General features: G+C 33.8%; 1 protein-coding gene across 1 annotated transcript in view; it reads right to left on the bottom strand.

The window, feature by feature from the left end:
• LOC100375702 (putative histone deacetylase 1-B) overlaps positions 1 to 17,729 on the bottom strand; it is a 28,166-nt gene that overhangs the window by 10,130 nt on the left and 307 nt on the right. Inside the window, exons 2-7 of the mRNA XM_006825515.3 lie at positions 8,322 to 8,434; positions 5,671 to 5,788; positions 4,678 to 4,891; positions 3,736 to 3,877; positions 3,407 to 3,499; positions 210 to 318 (exon numbers count right to left, since the gene is read on the bottom strand). Of these exons, the coding sequence (XP_006825578.1) occupies positions 210 to 318; positions 3,407 to 3,499; positions 3,736 to 3,877; positions 4,678 to 4,891; positions 5,671 to 5,788; positions 8,322 to 8,434 (789 nt within the window). The remainder of the gene's footprint in view (positions 1 to 209; positions 319 to 3,406; positions 3,500 to 3,735; positions 3,878 to 4,677; positions 4,892 to 5,670; positions 5,789 to 8,321; positions 8,435 to 17,729) is intronic.

Raw genomic sequence — 17,729 nt, 5'->3', positions numbered from 1 at the left:
CATCCTCACCAGCCACTGTCTGTTTATTTGGTCATCGACACAACTCTATACCGATATCAGATTCTATTCAGCAAATGCGTGCTGATTGGGGGTGCACATGTCAGAGTCACTTGCAATCAGATTCATGTATTTTACAAAGGTCAAAAAAAACCTCTTGGTTGAATCACATATGGATCACTTCATCTTGAAAGCACAATAAATATACTTACCTCGAAGAGTGAGGTTAAAACAACCTAACCTATCTCCGGATAGTGAATCAGCACCACACTGTAAAACCATAGCACTCGGCTGATACATCTCCATAACTTTAGTTATGATCTAAACAACAACATAAACAAGAATGCAATCATTGCCTATACATTGTCCTTTTTAACCCTTTGAGCGCCTATATTCAGGTATTTTTTAAAATTAAAAATAACAAGTGGATATCCTTTTTTTGCCCATGGCAACAGGTCTTGATCAAAATTTTGAAATGATTCTAAAAAAACAATCGGTAATTTTTGTGCCAGAAGTTGACTTTGGTACTCAAAGGGTTAATGTATTCAAATTACCTAATTAATATGCACAAATGATATATAGAACTATTTTGTGAATGGTGCCAAAAGTTGACTTTGGCGCTTAAAGGGTAATAATATGCAAATTACCTAATTAATATGCACAGATGATATATAGAACTATAATGTGAATGGTGATAAAAGTTGACTTAGGTGGTCAAAGGGTTAATGATATGCAAATTACCTAATTAATATGCACAAATGATAAATAGAACTATTTTGTGAATGGTGCCAAAAGTTGACTTTGGCGCTTAAAGGGTAATAATATGCAAATTACCTAATTAATATGCACAGATGATATATAGAACTATTTTGTGAATGGTGATAAAAGTTGACTTAGGTGGTCAAAGGGTTAATGATATGCAAATTATCTAATTAATATGCACAAATGATATATAGAACTATTTTGTGAATGGTGCCAAAAGTTGACTTTGGCTCTTAACCCTTTGCACACCATAGATACTTTGTTGCAACAATGTTGCAGGGCCCATTACTAATTTGCATATTTGTACTCCCATTACCCAAAACTTTTTACCAATTCAGTGTGAGCCAGGTAGGTTGACATGTACACAGGGAAAAGAAGACTAGGACACTGTAGTTTCATTTCATTTAAAAAAAAAACACATTTTATTTACAATTCACTTGGTTACTAATTTATGATAACACCGAAATAGGCACTCATTTCATCTCTGTCCGTTTCATACCAATGCCGGTCTATGCGCCCGGTAACTTCCTGTCTATGTCTAGCGTATTTATTTGTTTCCCCGACCAACAAATCCAAAAAATCGTCCGTAAAATATAATTTAAAAAAATCCAGTGGTTCCCCGTCGAAACAAACACCATGTCTTGGTCCTGAAAACTGGTCGTCATGTGCTGGAATGTTCACGTCGGTCCTTTCATTTGACCAGATGTTTGGTGTATCGGCGATGTCATCGGCATCAGAGTCCGAGTCACTGTCGGCATCGGCATTCAGCAAGTCTAACAGTTCATTAGAATCGATGTCACTGCCACTGCCACAGTTGGTATTTTGACATAGCAATTCACATCTCAATCTCCCTTCGTCTATTTCTTCCACTGTAAAGCCTTCAAACTCAGTGTCTGAATCAGACTCATCGAAAAATCTCAGAATTGCGTCACGATCAGTTTGCGATGACAGCTCCGAGTCGGCTGGTTGTTGTGGCATCCAGGTACTGGGGCCCGCAGTCTGCTGTTCGCTCACAGTTTGGAAATTCATCACTGAGTTAAAACTTTAAACGTATCACACAAATAGTTGTGAATAATTGCATAAAAAATCCAAAAATACTCTACAGGAATTTAATTCGTTCGATTACAAGTCAGCTGTGTTTACAAACAAATGCAAATACGCAGTGGAGGTCAACTGAATGATCGTGTCTGTCAACCACTGAAAAACCTTGCATATTCCCGCCACAGTCAAATTAGTGTGTAATTTATTCATATATTCGGAAGAAGTATTCCTTATTTGGCAGGATTCTTTATTAGGAATATACATATGGAACAGTAGGGCGGGAATTGCCGGGGCAACGACACAGTGATCGTGTTTAAATATTCAAACCAACGGTAATTGATGACAGTGTCGTTTGGCCTACAGAGGTCATTGGATATTCCCGTTTAAAACCCCCATTTTAAAGCGATATTTGAACACTGTGAATGAAAAAAATACATGGATATCCAGTGGAAATACAACAGAGGCGAAATAAGGACTTGCAGTGAAAAATAGCAACGAAACTGGGATGCCTTTTTTACGGAACCAGCGACTACGGCAATTTTCACGTGTTGACCTCTGCTGGCACGCAAGACTGATTGCGATGACAGTCTGATTTTTCGACATTAAAAACTCGCCGACAAGGAAAAACAACATTTTATATAGGTAATTTATTTAAATAATGTTTCCAGTTCAGATGAATATAAATTTTATATGTATTATGCGTTTATTTTGGATAAAAACTGCGGTAGAATAAATGAACTTTCACCAAACATGCCGCTGTGTTTGTTTATTTATGCAAATTGTCACAGCTCTTCACAGACACCGTCCGAAAAACCCGTTGTACAAGAAAAGTACGAGGACAATTCGTATATAATTTTCAGTCTGAACGTACCTGTATTTCTAATTATTTTCATCAACAATTTATTTTTTCATGCAAAGATCATGGGAGATCAGAATCAACTTCTGTTTCAATCTATGAAATACCGGCCGTTTACGGCCGCATTGGGATTTTGACAGTGCATTAACGGGTGGCCTTTTACGGCCGAATTGGGTTATCTTTGGTCAGAAATAAGCGGCCGTATATGGCCGCATTGGGGCGCAAAGGGTTAAAGGGTAATGATATGCAAATTATCCAATTAATATGTGCAGATGATATATAGAACTATTTTGTGAATGGTGACGAAAGTTGACTTTGGCGCTTGAAGGGTTAATGATATGCAAATTGCCTAATTAATATGCACATACAGTATATAGAACTACTGTAGAATACTTTATTTTCGTTTGGAATTTATTTTTGCTATTTCCGCTGAAAGGGATGATTCAGTGAAAATAAAATCCAGCAAATATACTCAGTGAAAATAAATTTCATAAAGAATACCCAAAAAGCCTTTTCAGCGAAAATAAATTCCAGCGAAAATAAAAGTATTCCACAGTATTTTGTGAATGGTGACAAAAGTTGACCATGGCACTTCAAGGGTTAAGCATGGTAATTGTTAACACACTTTTGGTACTAAATTATTATTCAATTTAATTTGGATTTTAATTTCACAAAAGCTTAAAAGCTTAAAGTTACTGCTGTGAAAATCATTGTGTATTGTATAAAGTCTTTAACGTATGTTATACTTACAGGTTCAAATATCTGTTCGTAAGACTCGTCATCGATACCATCTCTGAGAGGAAAATTCACAGCGTAGTATTTACCTTTACCGGCTCCAATATCCTGATAATTAAAAACCAGTGAATACCATGAGTACAGTAATCAGATTTAATTTCATGACAGATGAAGTCTTGCAAGTTAGGGAAAATTACAAAATTGTTTTTGCCAATCTGATTTACTAATTTATCCATAGATTTATCATAAAGTATTAAAATATAAAGGTAGCCAATTAGGTACAACTCCATGTCTGGGCGTCACAACTGTACCGCTTCAAGTCGTTCATTTTAAATGATAATTACCCTTAAATCTCCGGTTCCAGGAAAATATTCGCCATATTTGTGGAATGACACAGTCATAACCCGATCTGTTGTATAAAATGCCTCCTCTACCCCATCACCGTGATGGATATCAATATCTACATATAATACTCGCTGGTGATATCTGAAAATTACAATTATTTAGCTAATATCAGTGGTATATTACTGAAACATATGTGAAATGTGACAATAACTTAATCACAGAATCAGTTAATTTTGAGCACCAGTTGTTGTAAACATGTATGTAACAGCCACTACCATTTTTTTGTGTTGTAAATATACATTGTAACATAGGACAAAGAGTACATTTTGTAAACCCAGGAAGGAAGTGCCCATCTAAAAACAATATGGACAAAAGTAAGTAGTCTTGTGACCATAGACTTATTTTTGTTGATTATTTATAATTATTTTGTAAATTTTTTTATGATCAAAATACATAATATTTAAATGAATTTAGTTACAGCCAATACAATTGTATCGTCTGTCTATCGGAGATGTGCTTCTATTAGACCAAATATGGCATATTTGTCTAAATTGACGGGTCAACAGGTGGCTGGTTAAAAAAGTTAGACATGGGAGTGTTTATGGTGATGTGTCACAACGACTGAGGTGATTTTAAAAGCATCTTTTACAAATTCAAACAATAAAAATGTCACCCATGTAACAATGGAAAATAGAACAGCATGTGAAATTCGTGAAGAATGTTGAACCTAATTAAATATTTTGGATAAAAATCAATATACAACAATCATTCATATTCTGCAAGTTTCATTCAAAATGAAAACAGAATTGAGAGAAAAATCACAGAAAACACATTATTGACGTAAAAATTTACTGTAGAAGAGTCAACATTAGTTTTCTGAATTTTATCATTGAAATCCATGCCCATCATTTGTTGCAGTGATACAAGAAAACACAACTTACTTTAAAAGTTCCAATATTGCAAGAACAATATCATTGACGTAACAAAATCCTGACGCTTCTGACTTCTTAGCATGATGCAAACCACCTGACCAATTGATAGCCACATCAGCTTGTTGCTTGTTGAGTTTCACCGCACCAGCGACAGAACCACCAGTGGACAACTGGCAAAACTCGTATAAACCATCAAAAACTGGACAGTCCTCTCCAACATTAACTGAGAAATTATTTATGACAAATAAAAGGAAATTACATAGATGAACAATCATGAACTAAATTAAAGCTGCTCTTGAGAAAGAAATCCCTAAAATGTTGGTAGTTTTTGCCAGAAATCCAAGATGGCGACAAAACTATGCAAGTGCTCAAAAATGTTACATATTTGAAGCATCATATTAGGCGAGAGAAAATAACCAAGCATAAGAGAGGTTATTAGAGATTATTTGCTCCAAATTTTCTCTAGAGAGGTCTTACATGTATATCTGCTACCAAATACCATTACTTGCAATTTATAATATTAATATAAATTATTATAAGTTACAGTGTGTCAAAATTTTGCGGTATTTTACAGGGTATTTTCATCCTACCATATAAGGAAGTGTGAATTCCAAATATGGAATGATTATGCGCATAAGCGACCTCTAATTATAAAAACAAACATGGCTGCCATCGGAGTTTGACCAGACTTCACACAAAGAAGTATGCTGATTCTGTTCTAAACTTTTTGGATTGAGGCATTCCCATGATGTACCCTTGGAAGGAAAAGATGTATAATAATACGGTTATTGTGAGAATACCTCAAAGTATGCATTCAGACATTACGCCGCGCATCAACCTCTGCTGTACGTTGGTCGATACTCAAACTGTACTGTCTTTGTGCATACTTTGAGGTATTCTAGTAATAACCTAATATTATTACATCAAAAACTTTATCGATACAAGTGTTAAAAGAATAAAACACTCTGAAATTATAAATACTAAATTGGGGTAAAAACTTACATCTCTGCATTTGTTTTGTGTATTCTGACATGTTGTCTGGCCTGATACTCCTTAAGAATTTGATGTAATCATCACTGTGGTATTTGGTCATTTCTTCTTGTGTTGCTTTATGTGGTCTCTGCAAATACATATAAATAACATTTTTATCAAAATCACAATTAATCAAAATTATTTTCAATTATTTTTTTTTATCTGAAATCAATTGATTCAAAATCAAATTATTAGTATTATTAAAATCAAAATTAACCAAAACAAAAGTTATTTCAAATTAAATTATTCAAAATCAAGATTACTCAAATTAACATTTTCTAACGTGTATGCAAGTGTTAATTTTTTTTCTCAGTTTATAATTATTAACCAGAGTCATATTTTTGTGCAAAAATAGTCATTTACATAAAATTTAAAAATAGCTACTTCACTTCACGCTCCACAGTAGCTAACCAACATAACCACTTCAGGAGCTGAAGTACAAATACTGTAAAATACTTATTTTAGATGGATTAATTTTTGCTGAAAAGACCTTTTTGTGTGTTTTGTATGGAATTTATTTTCACTAATTTTTGACAAGTTGAATGTAAAATAAAGGAACAAATGTATTTTTACTGAATCATTCTTTTAGCAAAAATTAATTTCAAGCGAAAATAAAGTATTTTACAGTAATTTAAGTTCGAGTTTTTTTTTTTTATCAGTGACGACACAGAGGTAAGATCAAGTGAAGCGTTCAAATTACTACACAGTTAATCACTTTTTCCATGAAAATTTTGATTCTGAGACGTCTTGACCCTAAATTCAGCCCCACCCCAGCAGTGAAATGGTCGCACCCTAATTTTGGGACAGAGGATCACATGTGTATTACTGTAACATACTTTATTTTCACTAGGAATTAATTTTCGCTAAAGGAGTGACTCAGTGAAAATAAAATTCAGCGAATATATGTTTTTTCCTATATTTCACATTTAACTTGCAAGAAATCAGTGAAAATAAATTTAATACAAAACACTCAAGTCTCAAGTATTTTACAGTATATATGAAGTGGCTTTGTATTCCTCATTTTTTTCCTATATTTTTCATGCAATTTAATCACTTTTGGCCTTTAACCTGGGAACCCTCTAGACTCAACATCAAGTACTAAAATATGAAACGAGACAAGACTTCTTACAGATAATAAAGAGAATAAAATTTAGTGGAGCCATTAAATCATGTTTTCATTTAAATCCACTCAACATCACAACATAAAGGATTCACTATTTTAGAATCGTCAATAACACATTATGACCTCAGGGAAGGCAATTTACTCTTTCTATTTTAAAGCTTTCTCACCATGCAAGAGTAAACAGGTACCTGGTAGTGACTGTTACGTACATGTTTAACTCTGATGATGTCTGAGCTGCATGATCTCCAGGGAGTCGAGATTGTTTAATACAAAGGCCAGGGTAATAATGTAAATCATTAATATGTACTTTGCCGAATTTAATAGCAACATAAACATGATCAGATTAACAAAGTAAGCCTTAAATTAAGTTGATATAAATGCCCAATTTAGAACACTGACTTTCAATGAAAATATAAAATCCCATATTTTATGGTACTGTAAAATAATCTATATTGGAATTAATTTTTGCTGAGAAGCTTTTTTGGGCATTTTGTATGGAATTTATTTTCATTGATTTTTGATGAGTAAAATACAAAATATAGGAGAAAAAGTGTATTCATTGGATTTTATTTTCATTGAAGCATACCTTCAGCCAAAATAGCAAAAATAAATTCCAAGTGAAAATAAAGTATCTAAAATAAGGAAATTGCTGCAAATTTTGGGAATTGTAGCCGCGGAAAATATTATTAAAACAAAGATGTCCACTACCGTATTAAAAGATGACACATTCCGAAGACAGACAAAATAACAAAATAATCTTTTCCAAAGAATGTTTGAAACTGACATGTGTATTGCGAGAATATAACAAGCAGCCTATCGGCTGAGATAGCTCCGCTGTTAGCAATGCACATTTCAATTAAAGAACTGAAGACATCATTAGAAAATGAACAATATGTATAATATCAAAGCAATCGAAAATATCACTTTTTACCAAAAATGACAAAAATATTCACCGAAATTAGAAAATTAAAGATATCATCATGAAATAAACAAATCTGAGAAAAGTCCACATGTAGTATCTATATATGTAATATCAAAGCAATTGAACTTGCGGTTTTTAAAAAGAAGTCAAAAATATCACTTTTTACCAAAAATGACAAAAATATTCACCAAAATTAGAGAATTAAAGATATCATTACAAAATGAACAAATCTGAGAGAGATCCACATGTAGTACCTATATATGTAATATCAAAGCAATTGCACTTGCGGTTTTTAACAAGAAGTCGAAAATATCACTTTTTACCAAAAATGACAAAAATATTCACCAAAATTAGAGAATTGAAGATATCAACATGAAATGAACAAACCTAAGAGAGATCTACCCAAGGTACATATACACCAAGTATCAAAGCATTCAGGCTTGTAGTTTTCAAGAAGAAGTTGAAAAAGTAAAACATTGACACGGACAATCACTCATATGATAAGCTCCGCTCGACAAAGTCGACAGCGAAGCTAAAAATATGTACAAGTGTAAGAATATGACAACTGGAACTTACATAAATTTCCATTTTTCTGTACAGTCCATAGTTGAGTAATAAATTGTGTGTCATTCGTATACGATGTGGTTTCATTGGATGTCCCTGTCCGTAGTAGTAATTGCCAACATCACCTGTGAAAAATGCACATGAATACGAGTTACACGTAACTACTGAACAGGATCATCAAGTTTTGACCGATTTTTTTTCAACAAGAGCTGCAAGTAAACATAATGAACAATGAAATTTTATATTTTTGGAAAAAAATTGAATTTTACCAGGACTTACAATCAAACTACAACATCATTAAATATGTATAACATAAACAAGCAGCCTGTTGGCTGAGATAGCTCAGCTGTTAGCAATGCACATTTCAATTAAAGAACAGAAGATATCATTAAAACAAGCAGCCTATCGGCTGAGATAGCTCCGCTGTTAGCAATGCACATTTCAATTAAAGAACTGAAGACATCATTAGAAAATGAACAATATGAATAGTATCAAAGCAATCGGACTTACAGTTTTTAACAAGAAGTCGAAAATATCACTTTTTACCAAAAATTACAAAAATATTCACCAAAATAAATTAATTAGAGAATTGAAGATATCATCACAAAACGAACAAATCTGAGAGAGGTCCACATGTAGTACCTATATATGTAATATCAAAGCAATCGGACTTACAGTTTTCAACAAGAAGTCGAAAATATCACTTTTTACCAAAAATGACAAAAATATTCACCAAAATTAGAGAATTGAAGATATCATCACAAAATGAACAAATCTGAGAGAGGTCCACATGTAGTACCTATATATGTAATATCAAAGCAATTGCACTTGCGGTTTTTAACAAGAAGTCGAAAATATCAGTTTTTACCAAAAATGACAAAAATATTCACCAAAATTAGAGAATTAAAGATATCATTACAAAATTAACAAATCTGAGAGAGGTCCACATGTAGTACCTATAAATGTAATATCAAAGCAATTGCACTTGCAGTTTTTAACAAGAAGTCGAAAATATCAGTTTTTACCAAAAATGACAAAAATATTCACCAAAATTAGAGAATTAAAGATATCAACATGAAATGAACAAACCTAAGAGAGGTCTACCCAAGGTACATATACACCAAGTATCAAAGCATTTAGGCTTGTAGTTTTCAAGAAGAAGTCGAAAAAGTAAAACATTGACACGGACGATGACGACGACGGACAATCACTCATATAAGCTCCGCTCGACAAAGTCGACAGCGGAGCTAAAAATGAACAATATGTAAAGTATCAAAACAATCGGACTTGGGGTTTTCAACCAGATGTGGAAAATATCACTTTTTACCAAAAATTACAAACAATATTCATCAAAATTAGAGAATTAAAGATATCATTATGAAATGAACAAATCTGAGAGAGGTCCACATGTAGTACCTATATATGTGATATCAAAGCAATTGGACTTGCGGTTTTCAGCAAGAAGTCGAAAATATCACTTTTTACCAAAAATGACAAAAATATTCAACAAAATTAGAGAATTGAAGATATCAACATGAAATGAACAAACCTAAGAGATGTCTACCCAAGGTACATATACACCAAGTATCAAAGCATTCAGGCTTGTAGTTTTCAAGAAGAAGTCGAAAAAGTAAAACATTGACACGGACGACGATTGACAATCACTCATATGATAAGCTCCGCTCGACAAAGTCGACAGCGGAGCTAAATATCATGTATGAAAGCTTAGAAAGAGGTCCTGTGTGCTGAAGGTATTGTCGGCATGAAGTACAAACAATGAGTACTGTATTTACTACATGTATATTAGAAGCACATCTCCAATAAAATTTTATTATTTATTGCATACAAAATCATTGAAGTAGGTCTTGTATTGACCACAGACTTGCCTTTGAGATATTACAGTTATTGTATTTATGGAGTCATATGACCATATATGAGCATGTAGTAAAATAATCATATCTTGTCTCCATTATAGCACTTGCTGCTTGTCCTTGTCTGCAACGGTGCTTGAGATATTGCACTTATGCATATTAATAGGGTCACAATGCAGTGTTCTCCCCAAAGCATTTTAGCGTAGCATGGTCGTGACTGAGAGCTTGCTTGCGCAACGTTAATGGACTGACCGCAACGCTGAAGAAATCCCACCTCGACTGATTAAATTTAATAATTTTATTGTGAATCTGTTGTACATGTTTACTATTTCTGGTGTTCATTCATTAACAAAAACAGCATTGGCAGATTGAAAGGAAGTGTGAAACTTGGTCTCTTTTGCATTCAAAAGTACAAAGCTAGTAAACATGATGACATACTAGACTAAAATTATCCAGAATATACAAGTCAAGTTCAGCCAACCAAGACTACTTGAAAGCAATGATGAAATTAAGAAGTACCTTAATTCACTATCAATGAATCTATCATCACTTTTAAATTACCGGTAGTTTTGAAGTAAAATACCCGACAGTGCTGGACAAATGACTACAGTACATCTGTGACTGACCGATCTACATCGTTGACCATGGAAGACTAGACAACAAAAGAAGTTTATCTGTAATCAGCTATTTATTTCCTTACTGATTAAGTCAGGGGTACAGTTTTAAGGATTAGTTAGCACAATTAACCTCCATTTTGAGCAGAAAAATAAATAACAGACTCTGACTGAGATGAATAGTTCCTAACTGCGGCCATGTTTTTTTATTGTTAACAATGCGGTATGCAAATTACCAGCACATGCGCAAAGCTATTAAGGGAGCAGCAAAACAAAAGGACGGAGGGGGTTAAATTCAAGTAATAATTATAATTTTTTTTTCAAAACTCCAAATATATAATTGTAAACGATTAACAATACTAACTAATATATTTTTGGTAATATATCCCATTTTAATTAACTAAATGTGTTTCACTGTAAACAGTAAATCATGTTTATTCAACTACATTATGTTAATTAGTATGCAAATTAGCCGCAACCCTGAGACAATTCTCTGGGGAGAACACTGCACTCGCATGAACCCATTTTTACAAGGTGGGTAATTAATATACATGGGAATTTCAACCCTTAAGTAATCAGATCTGGATTACCCAAAAGCACCAAGCTTAATTGAAATTTGATGAGCAGTACTCATGATGTCTGAAAATTGGATAATTTATGCAAATTAGGTAATTTGTAAGCACACAATTTAACCCTAAGCGAAATAGGTATACTGTTATTCCAGAGTACCTGCGTACCAAGTTTCATTGAAAACTGTTGAGTGGTTGTGATATTGGGTGAATTATATACATTCAATAAAAAACTTCTGGGTTTTGCATTGTCCCAGAGCATCCATGCACCAAGTTTTATTGAAATCTGTTAAATGGTACTTGAAAAACAAGTGAAAATGCTGATTTTGGCTAATTACTGTAAAATGAATAATTTTCACTGGGTTTAAATTTCACTGATTTACAATTTCAGGCATATTCAGTGGGTTTTAAATTCACGGTTTCGTCATTAAGATAATGTGTTCTATACTAAGTTTTACATATTCACTGTGTTTTAATTTAGCGCATTTCTCCAGTCAGCGAAATAAGCTAAATTAAAACCCAGTGAATAATTACCCCCTTTACAGTAATATTTAAAGATTTGAACCCCAAACTACTGAGCTCTGTGCAATATCCCAGGGCATCTATGTACCAAGTTTCATTGAAAGCTGTTGAAAGATACATGCAAATCAAGTAAAAATTGCAAATGCCCATTGCATTGCAATGCTTGTCAGATGGCAATTGGCAATGGATTGTTGACTTCAGTTTTAAAAAGCTATAGCAAAAAAAAAAAACTGAAAAAATATTTTTCTTTTTGTTCATTATGTATCAAGAGAGCAAAAATAAAATCTTGTTATCTGGCCTTAATCCCAGGGTTCTCCATGAGGGGTTTTAACAGGGCGCCGCGCCCTGTTATCTGAAATTGGCGCCCTGTTTAAATTGTCAGCGCCCTGTTATATTTCCTGTGCCCCCTGCATGGTCCCAGACAAAGAATTGTTTACAAAACAGGCCAACACTCATTGTCTTCCGAAGATGATTAATAAGATGATTCATCGTGCTCAGGGTAACTGGTTCATTGTTTTAAGGTGCAACTGTGAAAATTCTGGCTTGTTATCGAAGCAGGTCACCGTGAGGTGATAACACCACCGAACAAAAAGTTACAAATTTTTTCAACACGATTAAAAATGAACATGTGGCCTAGAAAAGTGCATTACCGTACCCATATTTTTACTGCCAGGGTGACGTCAAATATATAAAATCGTTATCGGTAAAACCAGGGTTTGCACTAGTGTCTCGACAAGACGAGTCCCACTTACAAAATTTTAAGAAATTGAAATTTGACCCTGGATAACTTTATTAGAGATTGGACCCCAGCATGCCTGAAAAACTGGGTCCCTCTTCAATAATTGGAGTCCGGGAAGCAAAATATGGGGTTAACGCAATCTCTGGGTAAAACCATTCGTTAAAACATAGGGTCTATGGTTAAAACCAAGTTCACACCATGACTTGTAGCGTAACATCGTCACCGCCGAGCGGAACAAAGGCAGCCATGCACTTGCATGATCGGTAAACGACCAGCGCAGCCGACTTACCATCACAGACATTGCTGATGACCAAGAAGTCCACATGAATGCTTGCTTGCTTGAACATGTAAATGTTTATATTTAAATGTCACTATTTAAAGTTGAATTTTCTTTAAATCACGATTTAAAAACCCCGGTAAAACGGCCATGCTTTCAACTCGCATCATAAGTGGAGGAAATAAATTTACTTGTGTTCTTCTTGGAACAAATATTCTGATTGGTTGTTTTTCGCGTCAATGCGTGGCTTTGGCCAATCAAAAGCATTGTTATATAGTATCAGAGTGCACACAGTAAAATGAACTGTTTCCGGGTCATAGCTGTTTTCAACGAAGCAGACATCAACAAACTTTCGATGCGAATGAAAATTATTCTTTTAAGTATGTATTTTGTTTTTTTACACCTAATTCTATTTGATAGTAACTGTTAACTGCAGATCGAAAATCTTCTATTGTGTACATTTTATTTCGTTTGATCATCTTGCTGTTTGGTGCCATTCATGCAAGTTTTTTAATGAACCAATTACGAACGTTTTGGCGACATCATACATTTTATTTTGCTTCATCCAAATAAATATAAATCATAAATATAAATTTTTGCTAAAAATTAAATAAAGCATGTATGTATCTATTTGGGAAAATAAATTAACAAACTTGTTACGTCTTTTTCTGGACGCGATCATTACTGGTAAACAACTGATGTCGCCGCGTGATGAATCGTGCAGCTAAAATCAGCTGATTGTACGTGCTGACGTTTACTTAATAATAGCTCTTCAAAATTCTCATTCATTTTGTAATAATAAATATAATTATGCATATGTAATAATATGTAGATTAATGGATTTTTTGGTTTCCATTTTTCAACATCCATGCCAATGATGCACGTTACAAATGTGCCACGCCCACTTCACATTGGCGCGCCCTGTTTAATTTTCAAACCGTGGAGAACCCAGCTTAATCCTCATAAACAAAAATAAATTCCTATGACAATAAATTATTCAACAGTTGTTGACAGCCTTTTCAATTTTGAGTAACATGGCCAAAAATCAAATCTGTAAGTTAGGCATTCACGAGTTATACTGATATATTACGATGTTTATCGACTAAGTTATGTACTGTCTTCCAATTTGAAATGAAAGGACCTAAAGCTATAGAGGAAATAACATGTCAAAGACTTCACTTCCAACAACAACACATATAGGAAGGGATATTTATAAAGCCAGCATATTTATATATGGAAAATCACTCATTTCAGAATGTTTTATGTGCAAAATTTATTGAGTGCATTTTGCCTTAAAGTGGAGGGGTTGTCACCTGTGAAAGTGTGAGGATTAAGTCTTTAGCTATAACGCATGGTATAAATAGAAATTATGTAGATGCTTGTTTGTAAACAACGTTACGCTATGGCTATCTGCTGCATGCAACTTATCATATATCATATTTGGGACAACATGACACATTTTTGTATGACCTATTTCCTTTCTATCCCATTTAAATAAAACATCTGCAGACCTTAAACCTTTAACCAACCAGTTCCTGGTAAACCGGGAGGGTGCTACCATTTCTAAAGAGGGTGCTACCATTTCTCAGTATAGCTGTCTGAAAAAGGTCACTATTGTAAATATTGCCGTAAAATCATGTTTGCAGGGCTTTGGCGGCATTTTTGCAGCAAATGGTCAGTCACATGCACAGATATTTGTTTTTTTTCCTTTTCGTTTTGTTCACTAATGAGCGACGATCTTTATAAATCATTTCTCTGTTGTCTTGCATTTGCTATCAGACACTATTTAGAAATTCTCAAATACATTCGGTTGGCATCACCCATCATTATGACTAGTAAACAACTGGTTTGACCTATGAGGTCAAATGACACAGTTTCAGTACAACTCGTGCATGAAAATCTAAGAAAGCTTTAAAAGAACTTCTGTTAGCTTTGGGAATTGAATACTGTAAAATGACTAATTTTCACAGGGTTTAAATTTCGCCGATTTACCATTTCAGGCATATTCAGTGGGTTTTAAATTCAGTTTAATCATTTAGATAATGTGTTCTATGCTAAATTTTACATATTCACTGGGTTTTAAGTTAGCGCATTTTTTGGGACAGCGAAATAAGCAAAATTAAAACCCAGTGAATAATTAACCCTTTTACAGTACATGAAATATATGCTGTGGGATAAACACAATACTTAAGTTGACAATACAAAGAGAAAACCCTACGTATCCCCCTAATATTTGCATAATCTCAGATACTGTAAAACATGTTGAAAAAACGATATGCAGTTTTAGTGAATTGTAGTAAAATGACGTAATAGCGGAATGTTGATTTAGCGAATCTCTCTTATCATTGCTGATTTCCTGTTTTCACAATACTGTCACACACCAACCCAATGCGCAGTTATCACCTCCATAAAAACAAAACAAAAACTGTCAAAGTTTAATTTGATTCTGTTCGAGATGATAAAAAAATGATTCAACAGGGATTTGAGATTTGAATACTAAGTACTACATGTACTAATTTCTGTAAGAATATATCAGTATCATCTCATTTATTTATTTATTTTTATTGAAATAATGACCACAATGAATACGTTTTTTTGTGTTAATTTACTTTTCAATAAAGTGTATCTATCATGTCAGTAGGTCAGTAGGTTTTTTTGAGTTGTGTACAAAAAGTGTGTTGAGAAAAAAGACGTTGTTTGGCGGCCATTTTGAATTTATAATAAAGTCATTAGCGACATCTTGAATTAGCAAATCAGTTCTCTCGCCTAATTTCGCTAAAAAGACAGGCTCGCGAAAAAAACACGTTTTACAGTACAGTATACAAACTAAATGGTGGAAATTATTTTTATTAGATTACATGTGAAAAATTATTCCATACATCACAAATAACTTGTTTTATGAGAACTGAGAAATATGTAAATTAGATAATTCTCACAGGTGGCAACCCAGTAATCAGGTCTTTGATTATCCCGGGCATCTATGTTACAAGTTTCAATTGAAATATGCTAAAAAGTTCTTTCCCCAAAAAATCTGTACCAAGTATCATTGAAAAAGCATAGACAAGAATTTATTTGATATAAAGCAGGCCTCGAAATTAACAACGTCCTGACAGCCCGGGGCACTAAAAATTTAGGCCGGGACCACTAGAAACTCACTTAGGGATCTTTTTTGGGACGATAGAATGGGTAGTGGTTCATCCTTTGTTAGTACATCCATGGAATGGGTAAACTTTGTTTCGACAATGAGCTGTTATCATTGTAAACAATGTTAAATTATTCTTTGAATGCTCAATTTATTTTTTGAATCCAAGCCAAAAGATCTTACAATAACATTGGCAAATCTCTTCCACGTTGCGTTCAATAACATTAACATATTTAAATGAGCTATGGTAATTTGAACACATTGGCATCATACAGCATTTTGATTGGTTAGTTAGGTCAACTCATGTAAGAGAAAAACATGGCGGATACCCGACAGCATTGCACGTTTATATACGATCGGAATAATTTGCTTACGATGAAACTAAGTTGAATTTTATTTGCATTTCATAAGAATTCAACAAATTTATTTTTTGTACGTTATTATAATCACTACTGAGTAATAATCAACAATTGTAAAATGCAGAATGACAGGATTGCACAACCGTGATCATTTGCTGCTACGCAATGCAGTTGCGTTCGTTTTTATTCGAAACTTCCTGTAGAATATACTTTTTTTACCAATAAAATAAATAAAAATGTATTTGACGTACCGTTTGTTAATGTGATTTTATTTGGAGAAAAATGACACCGGGTGACATTGTAATGAAATTTTAGGCGGTCTACTTTTTAATTCAGCTAGAAAAAAATGTATCAAATTTTAGATTAGCTTCTGCAATACTTTCTTTCGTCTTGGGTTGCCCAACTGCCAGTGAAGTCGGCGTAGTTGGATTTTCCAATGAAAATTTAAGTCCTCAAAAAATATATTTTTCGGATGAGTGAATTTATGGCAGAATCCGGTATCACTGGTTGGTTTTGAACAAGTAGAAGTTTCAAACTTCTGGATATCTTTGTCATTTTGTTATCACGCACATGTTTATAGGAATGACCATGGCTGATATTTAGATTTATGAGAAAAAAAAATTAGAAAATTTTTCTTTTTTCAGGGTTTTTGAAAATTCACATGGGAGCATGGAGAGTTAAAAAGGTCAAAAAAAACACACAAAATACTGTAAAGTAGGTCACACAAAAAATGTGGGAGTCAGAAAAATTACAATAGCACACCTGTTACCAATGATTTGCTTTGCATTTCTATTTTTATTGTCATCAATATTTTTACTACATGAATTGTTACAAGCAGTATACTGCACAGCCACTCTAAGATTAAAATTATAGAATCAGACAGTTGCTGAACACTGATATACATAGACGCGGGAAAAATACGGTGTCCCCAGCATTCACACTAGAAACGAATTGTCCTTGTGGGCATCTGTAATTTACCTGCAACATGTTTAAATTATACGGTAACACATTTAAAGACGTTTGGAACGGGCATTTTAACAACTGCTGATGAGAATGGACATGTAAGGTTAAGGAGTCGCGTCTGCTTAGGGAAAAAACTGGTTTAGCATGACGAAAATTACTGGATTGTCACCGAAATTCATTGACATGTACGATTTGTTTTCTGGAGGGACGGAGTTTGTACACCAATGACGGCTAGCACTAGAGGTTTGGCTAAAATCAAACTCCATCAGCCTAAAATACGAGTCCGCGTTGTAGTTTATATACTAGTATTTAAGACATAGATTATTGTTGTTGAAAAGGTGCCAATGTCGAAAAATCAGAGATA

Source organism: Saccoglossus kowalevskii, chromosome 18, assembly GCF_978046115.1.
Source record: "Saccoglossus kowalevskii chromosome 18, keSacKowa6.1, whole genome shotgun sequence".
Taxonomy (NCBI): domain Eukaryota; kingdom Metazoa; phylum Hemichordata; class Enteropneusta; family Harrimaniidae; genus Saccoglossus; species Saccoglossus kowalevskii.
This window is presented reverse-complemented; position numbering and strand designations above follow the sequence as displayed.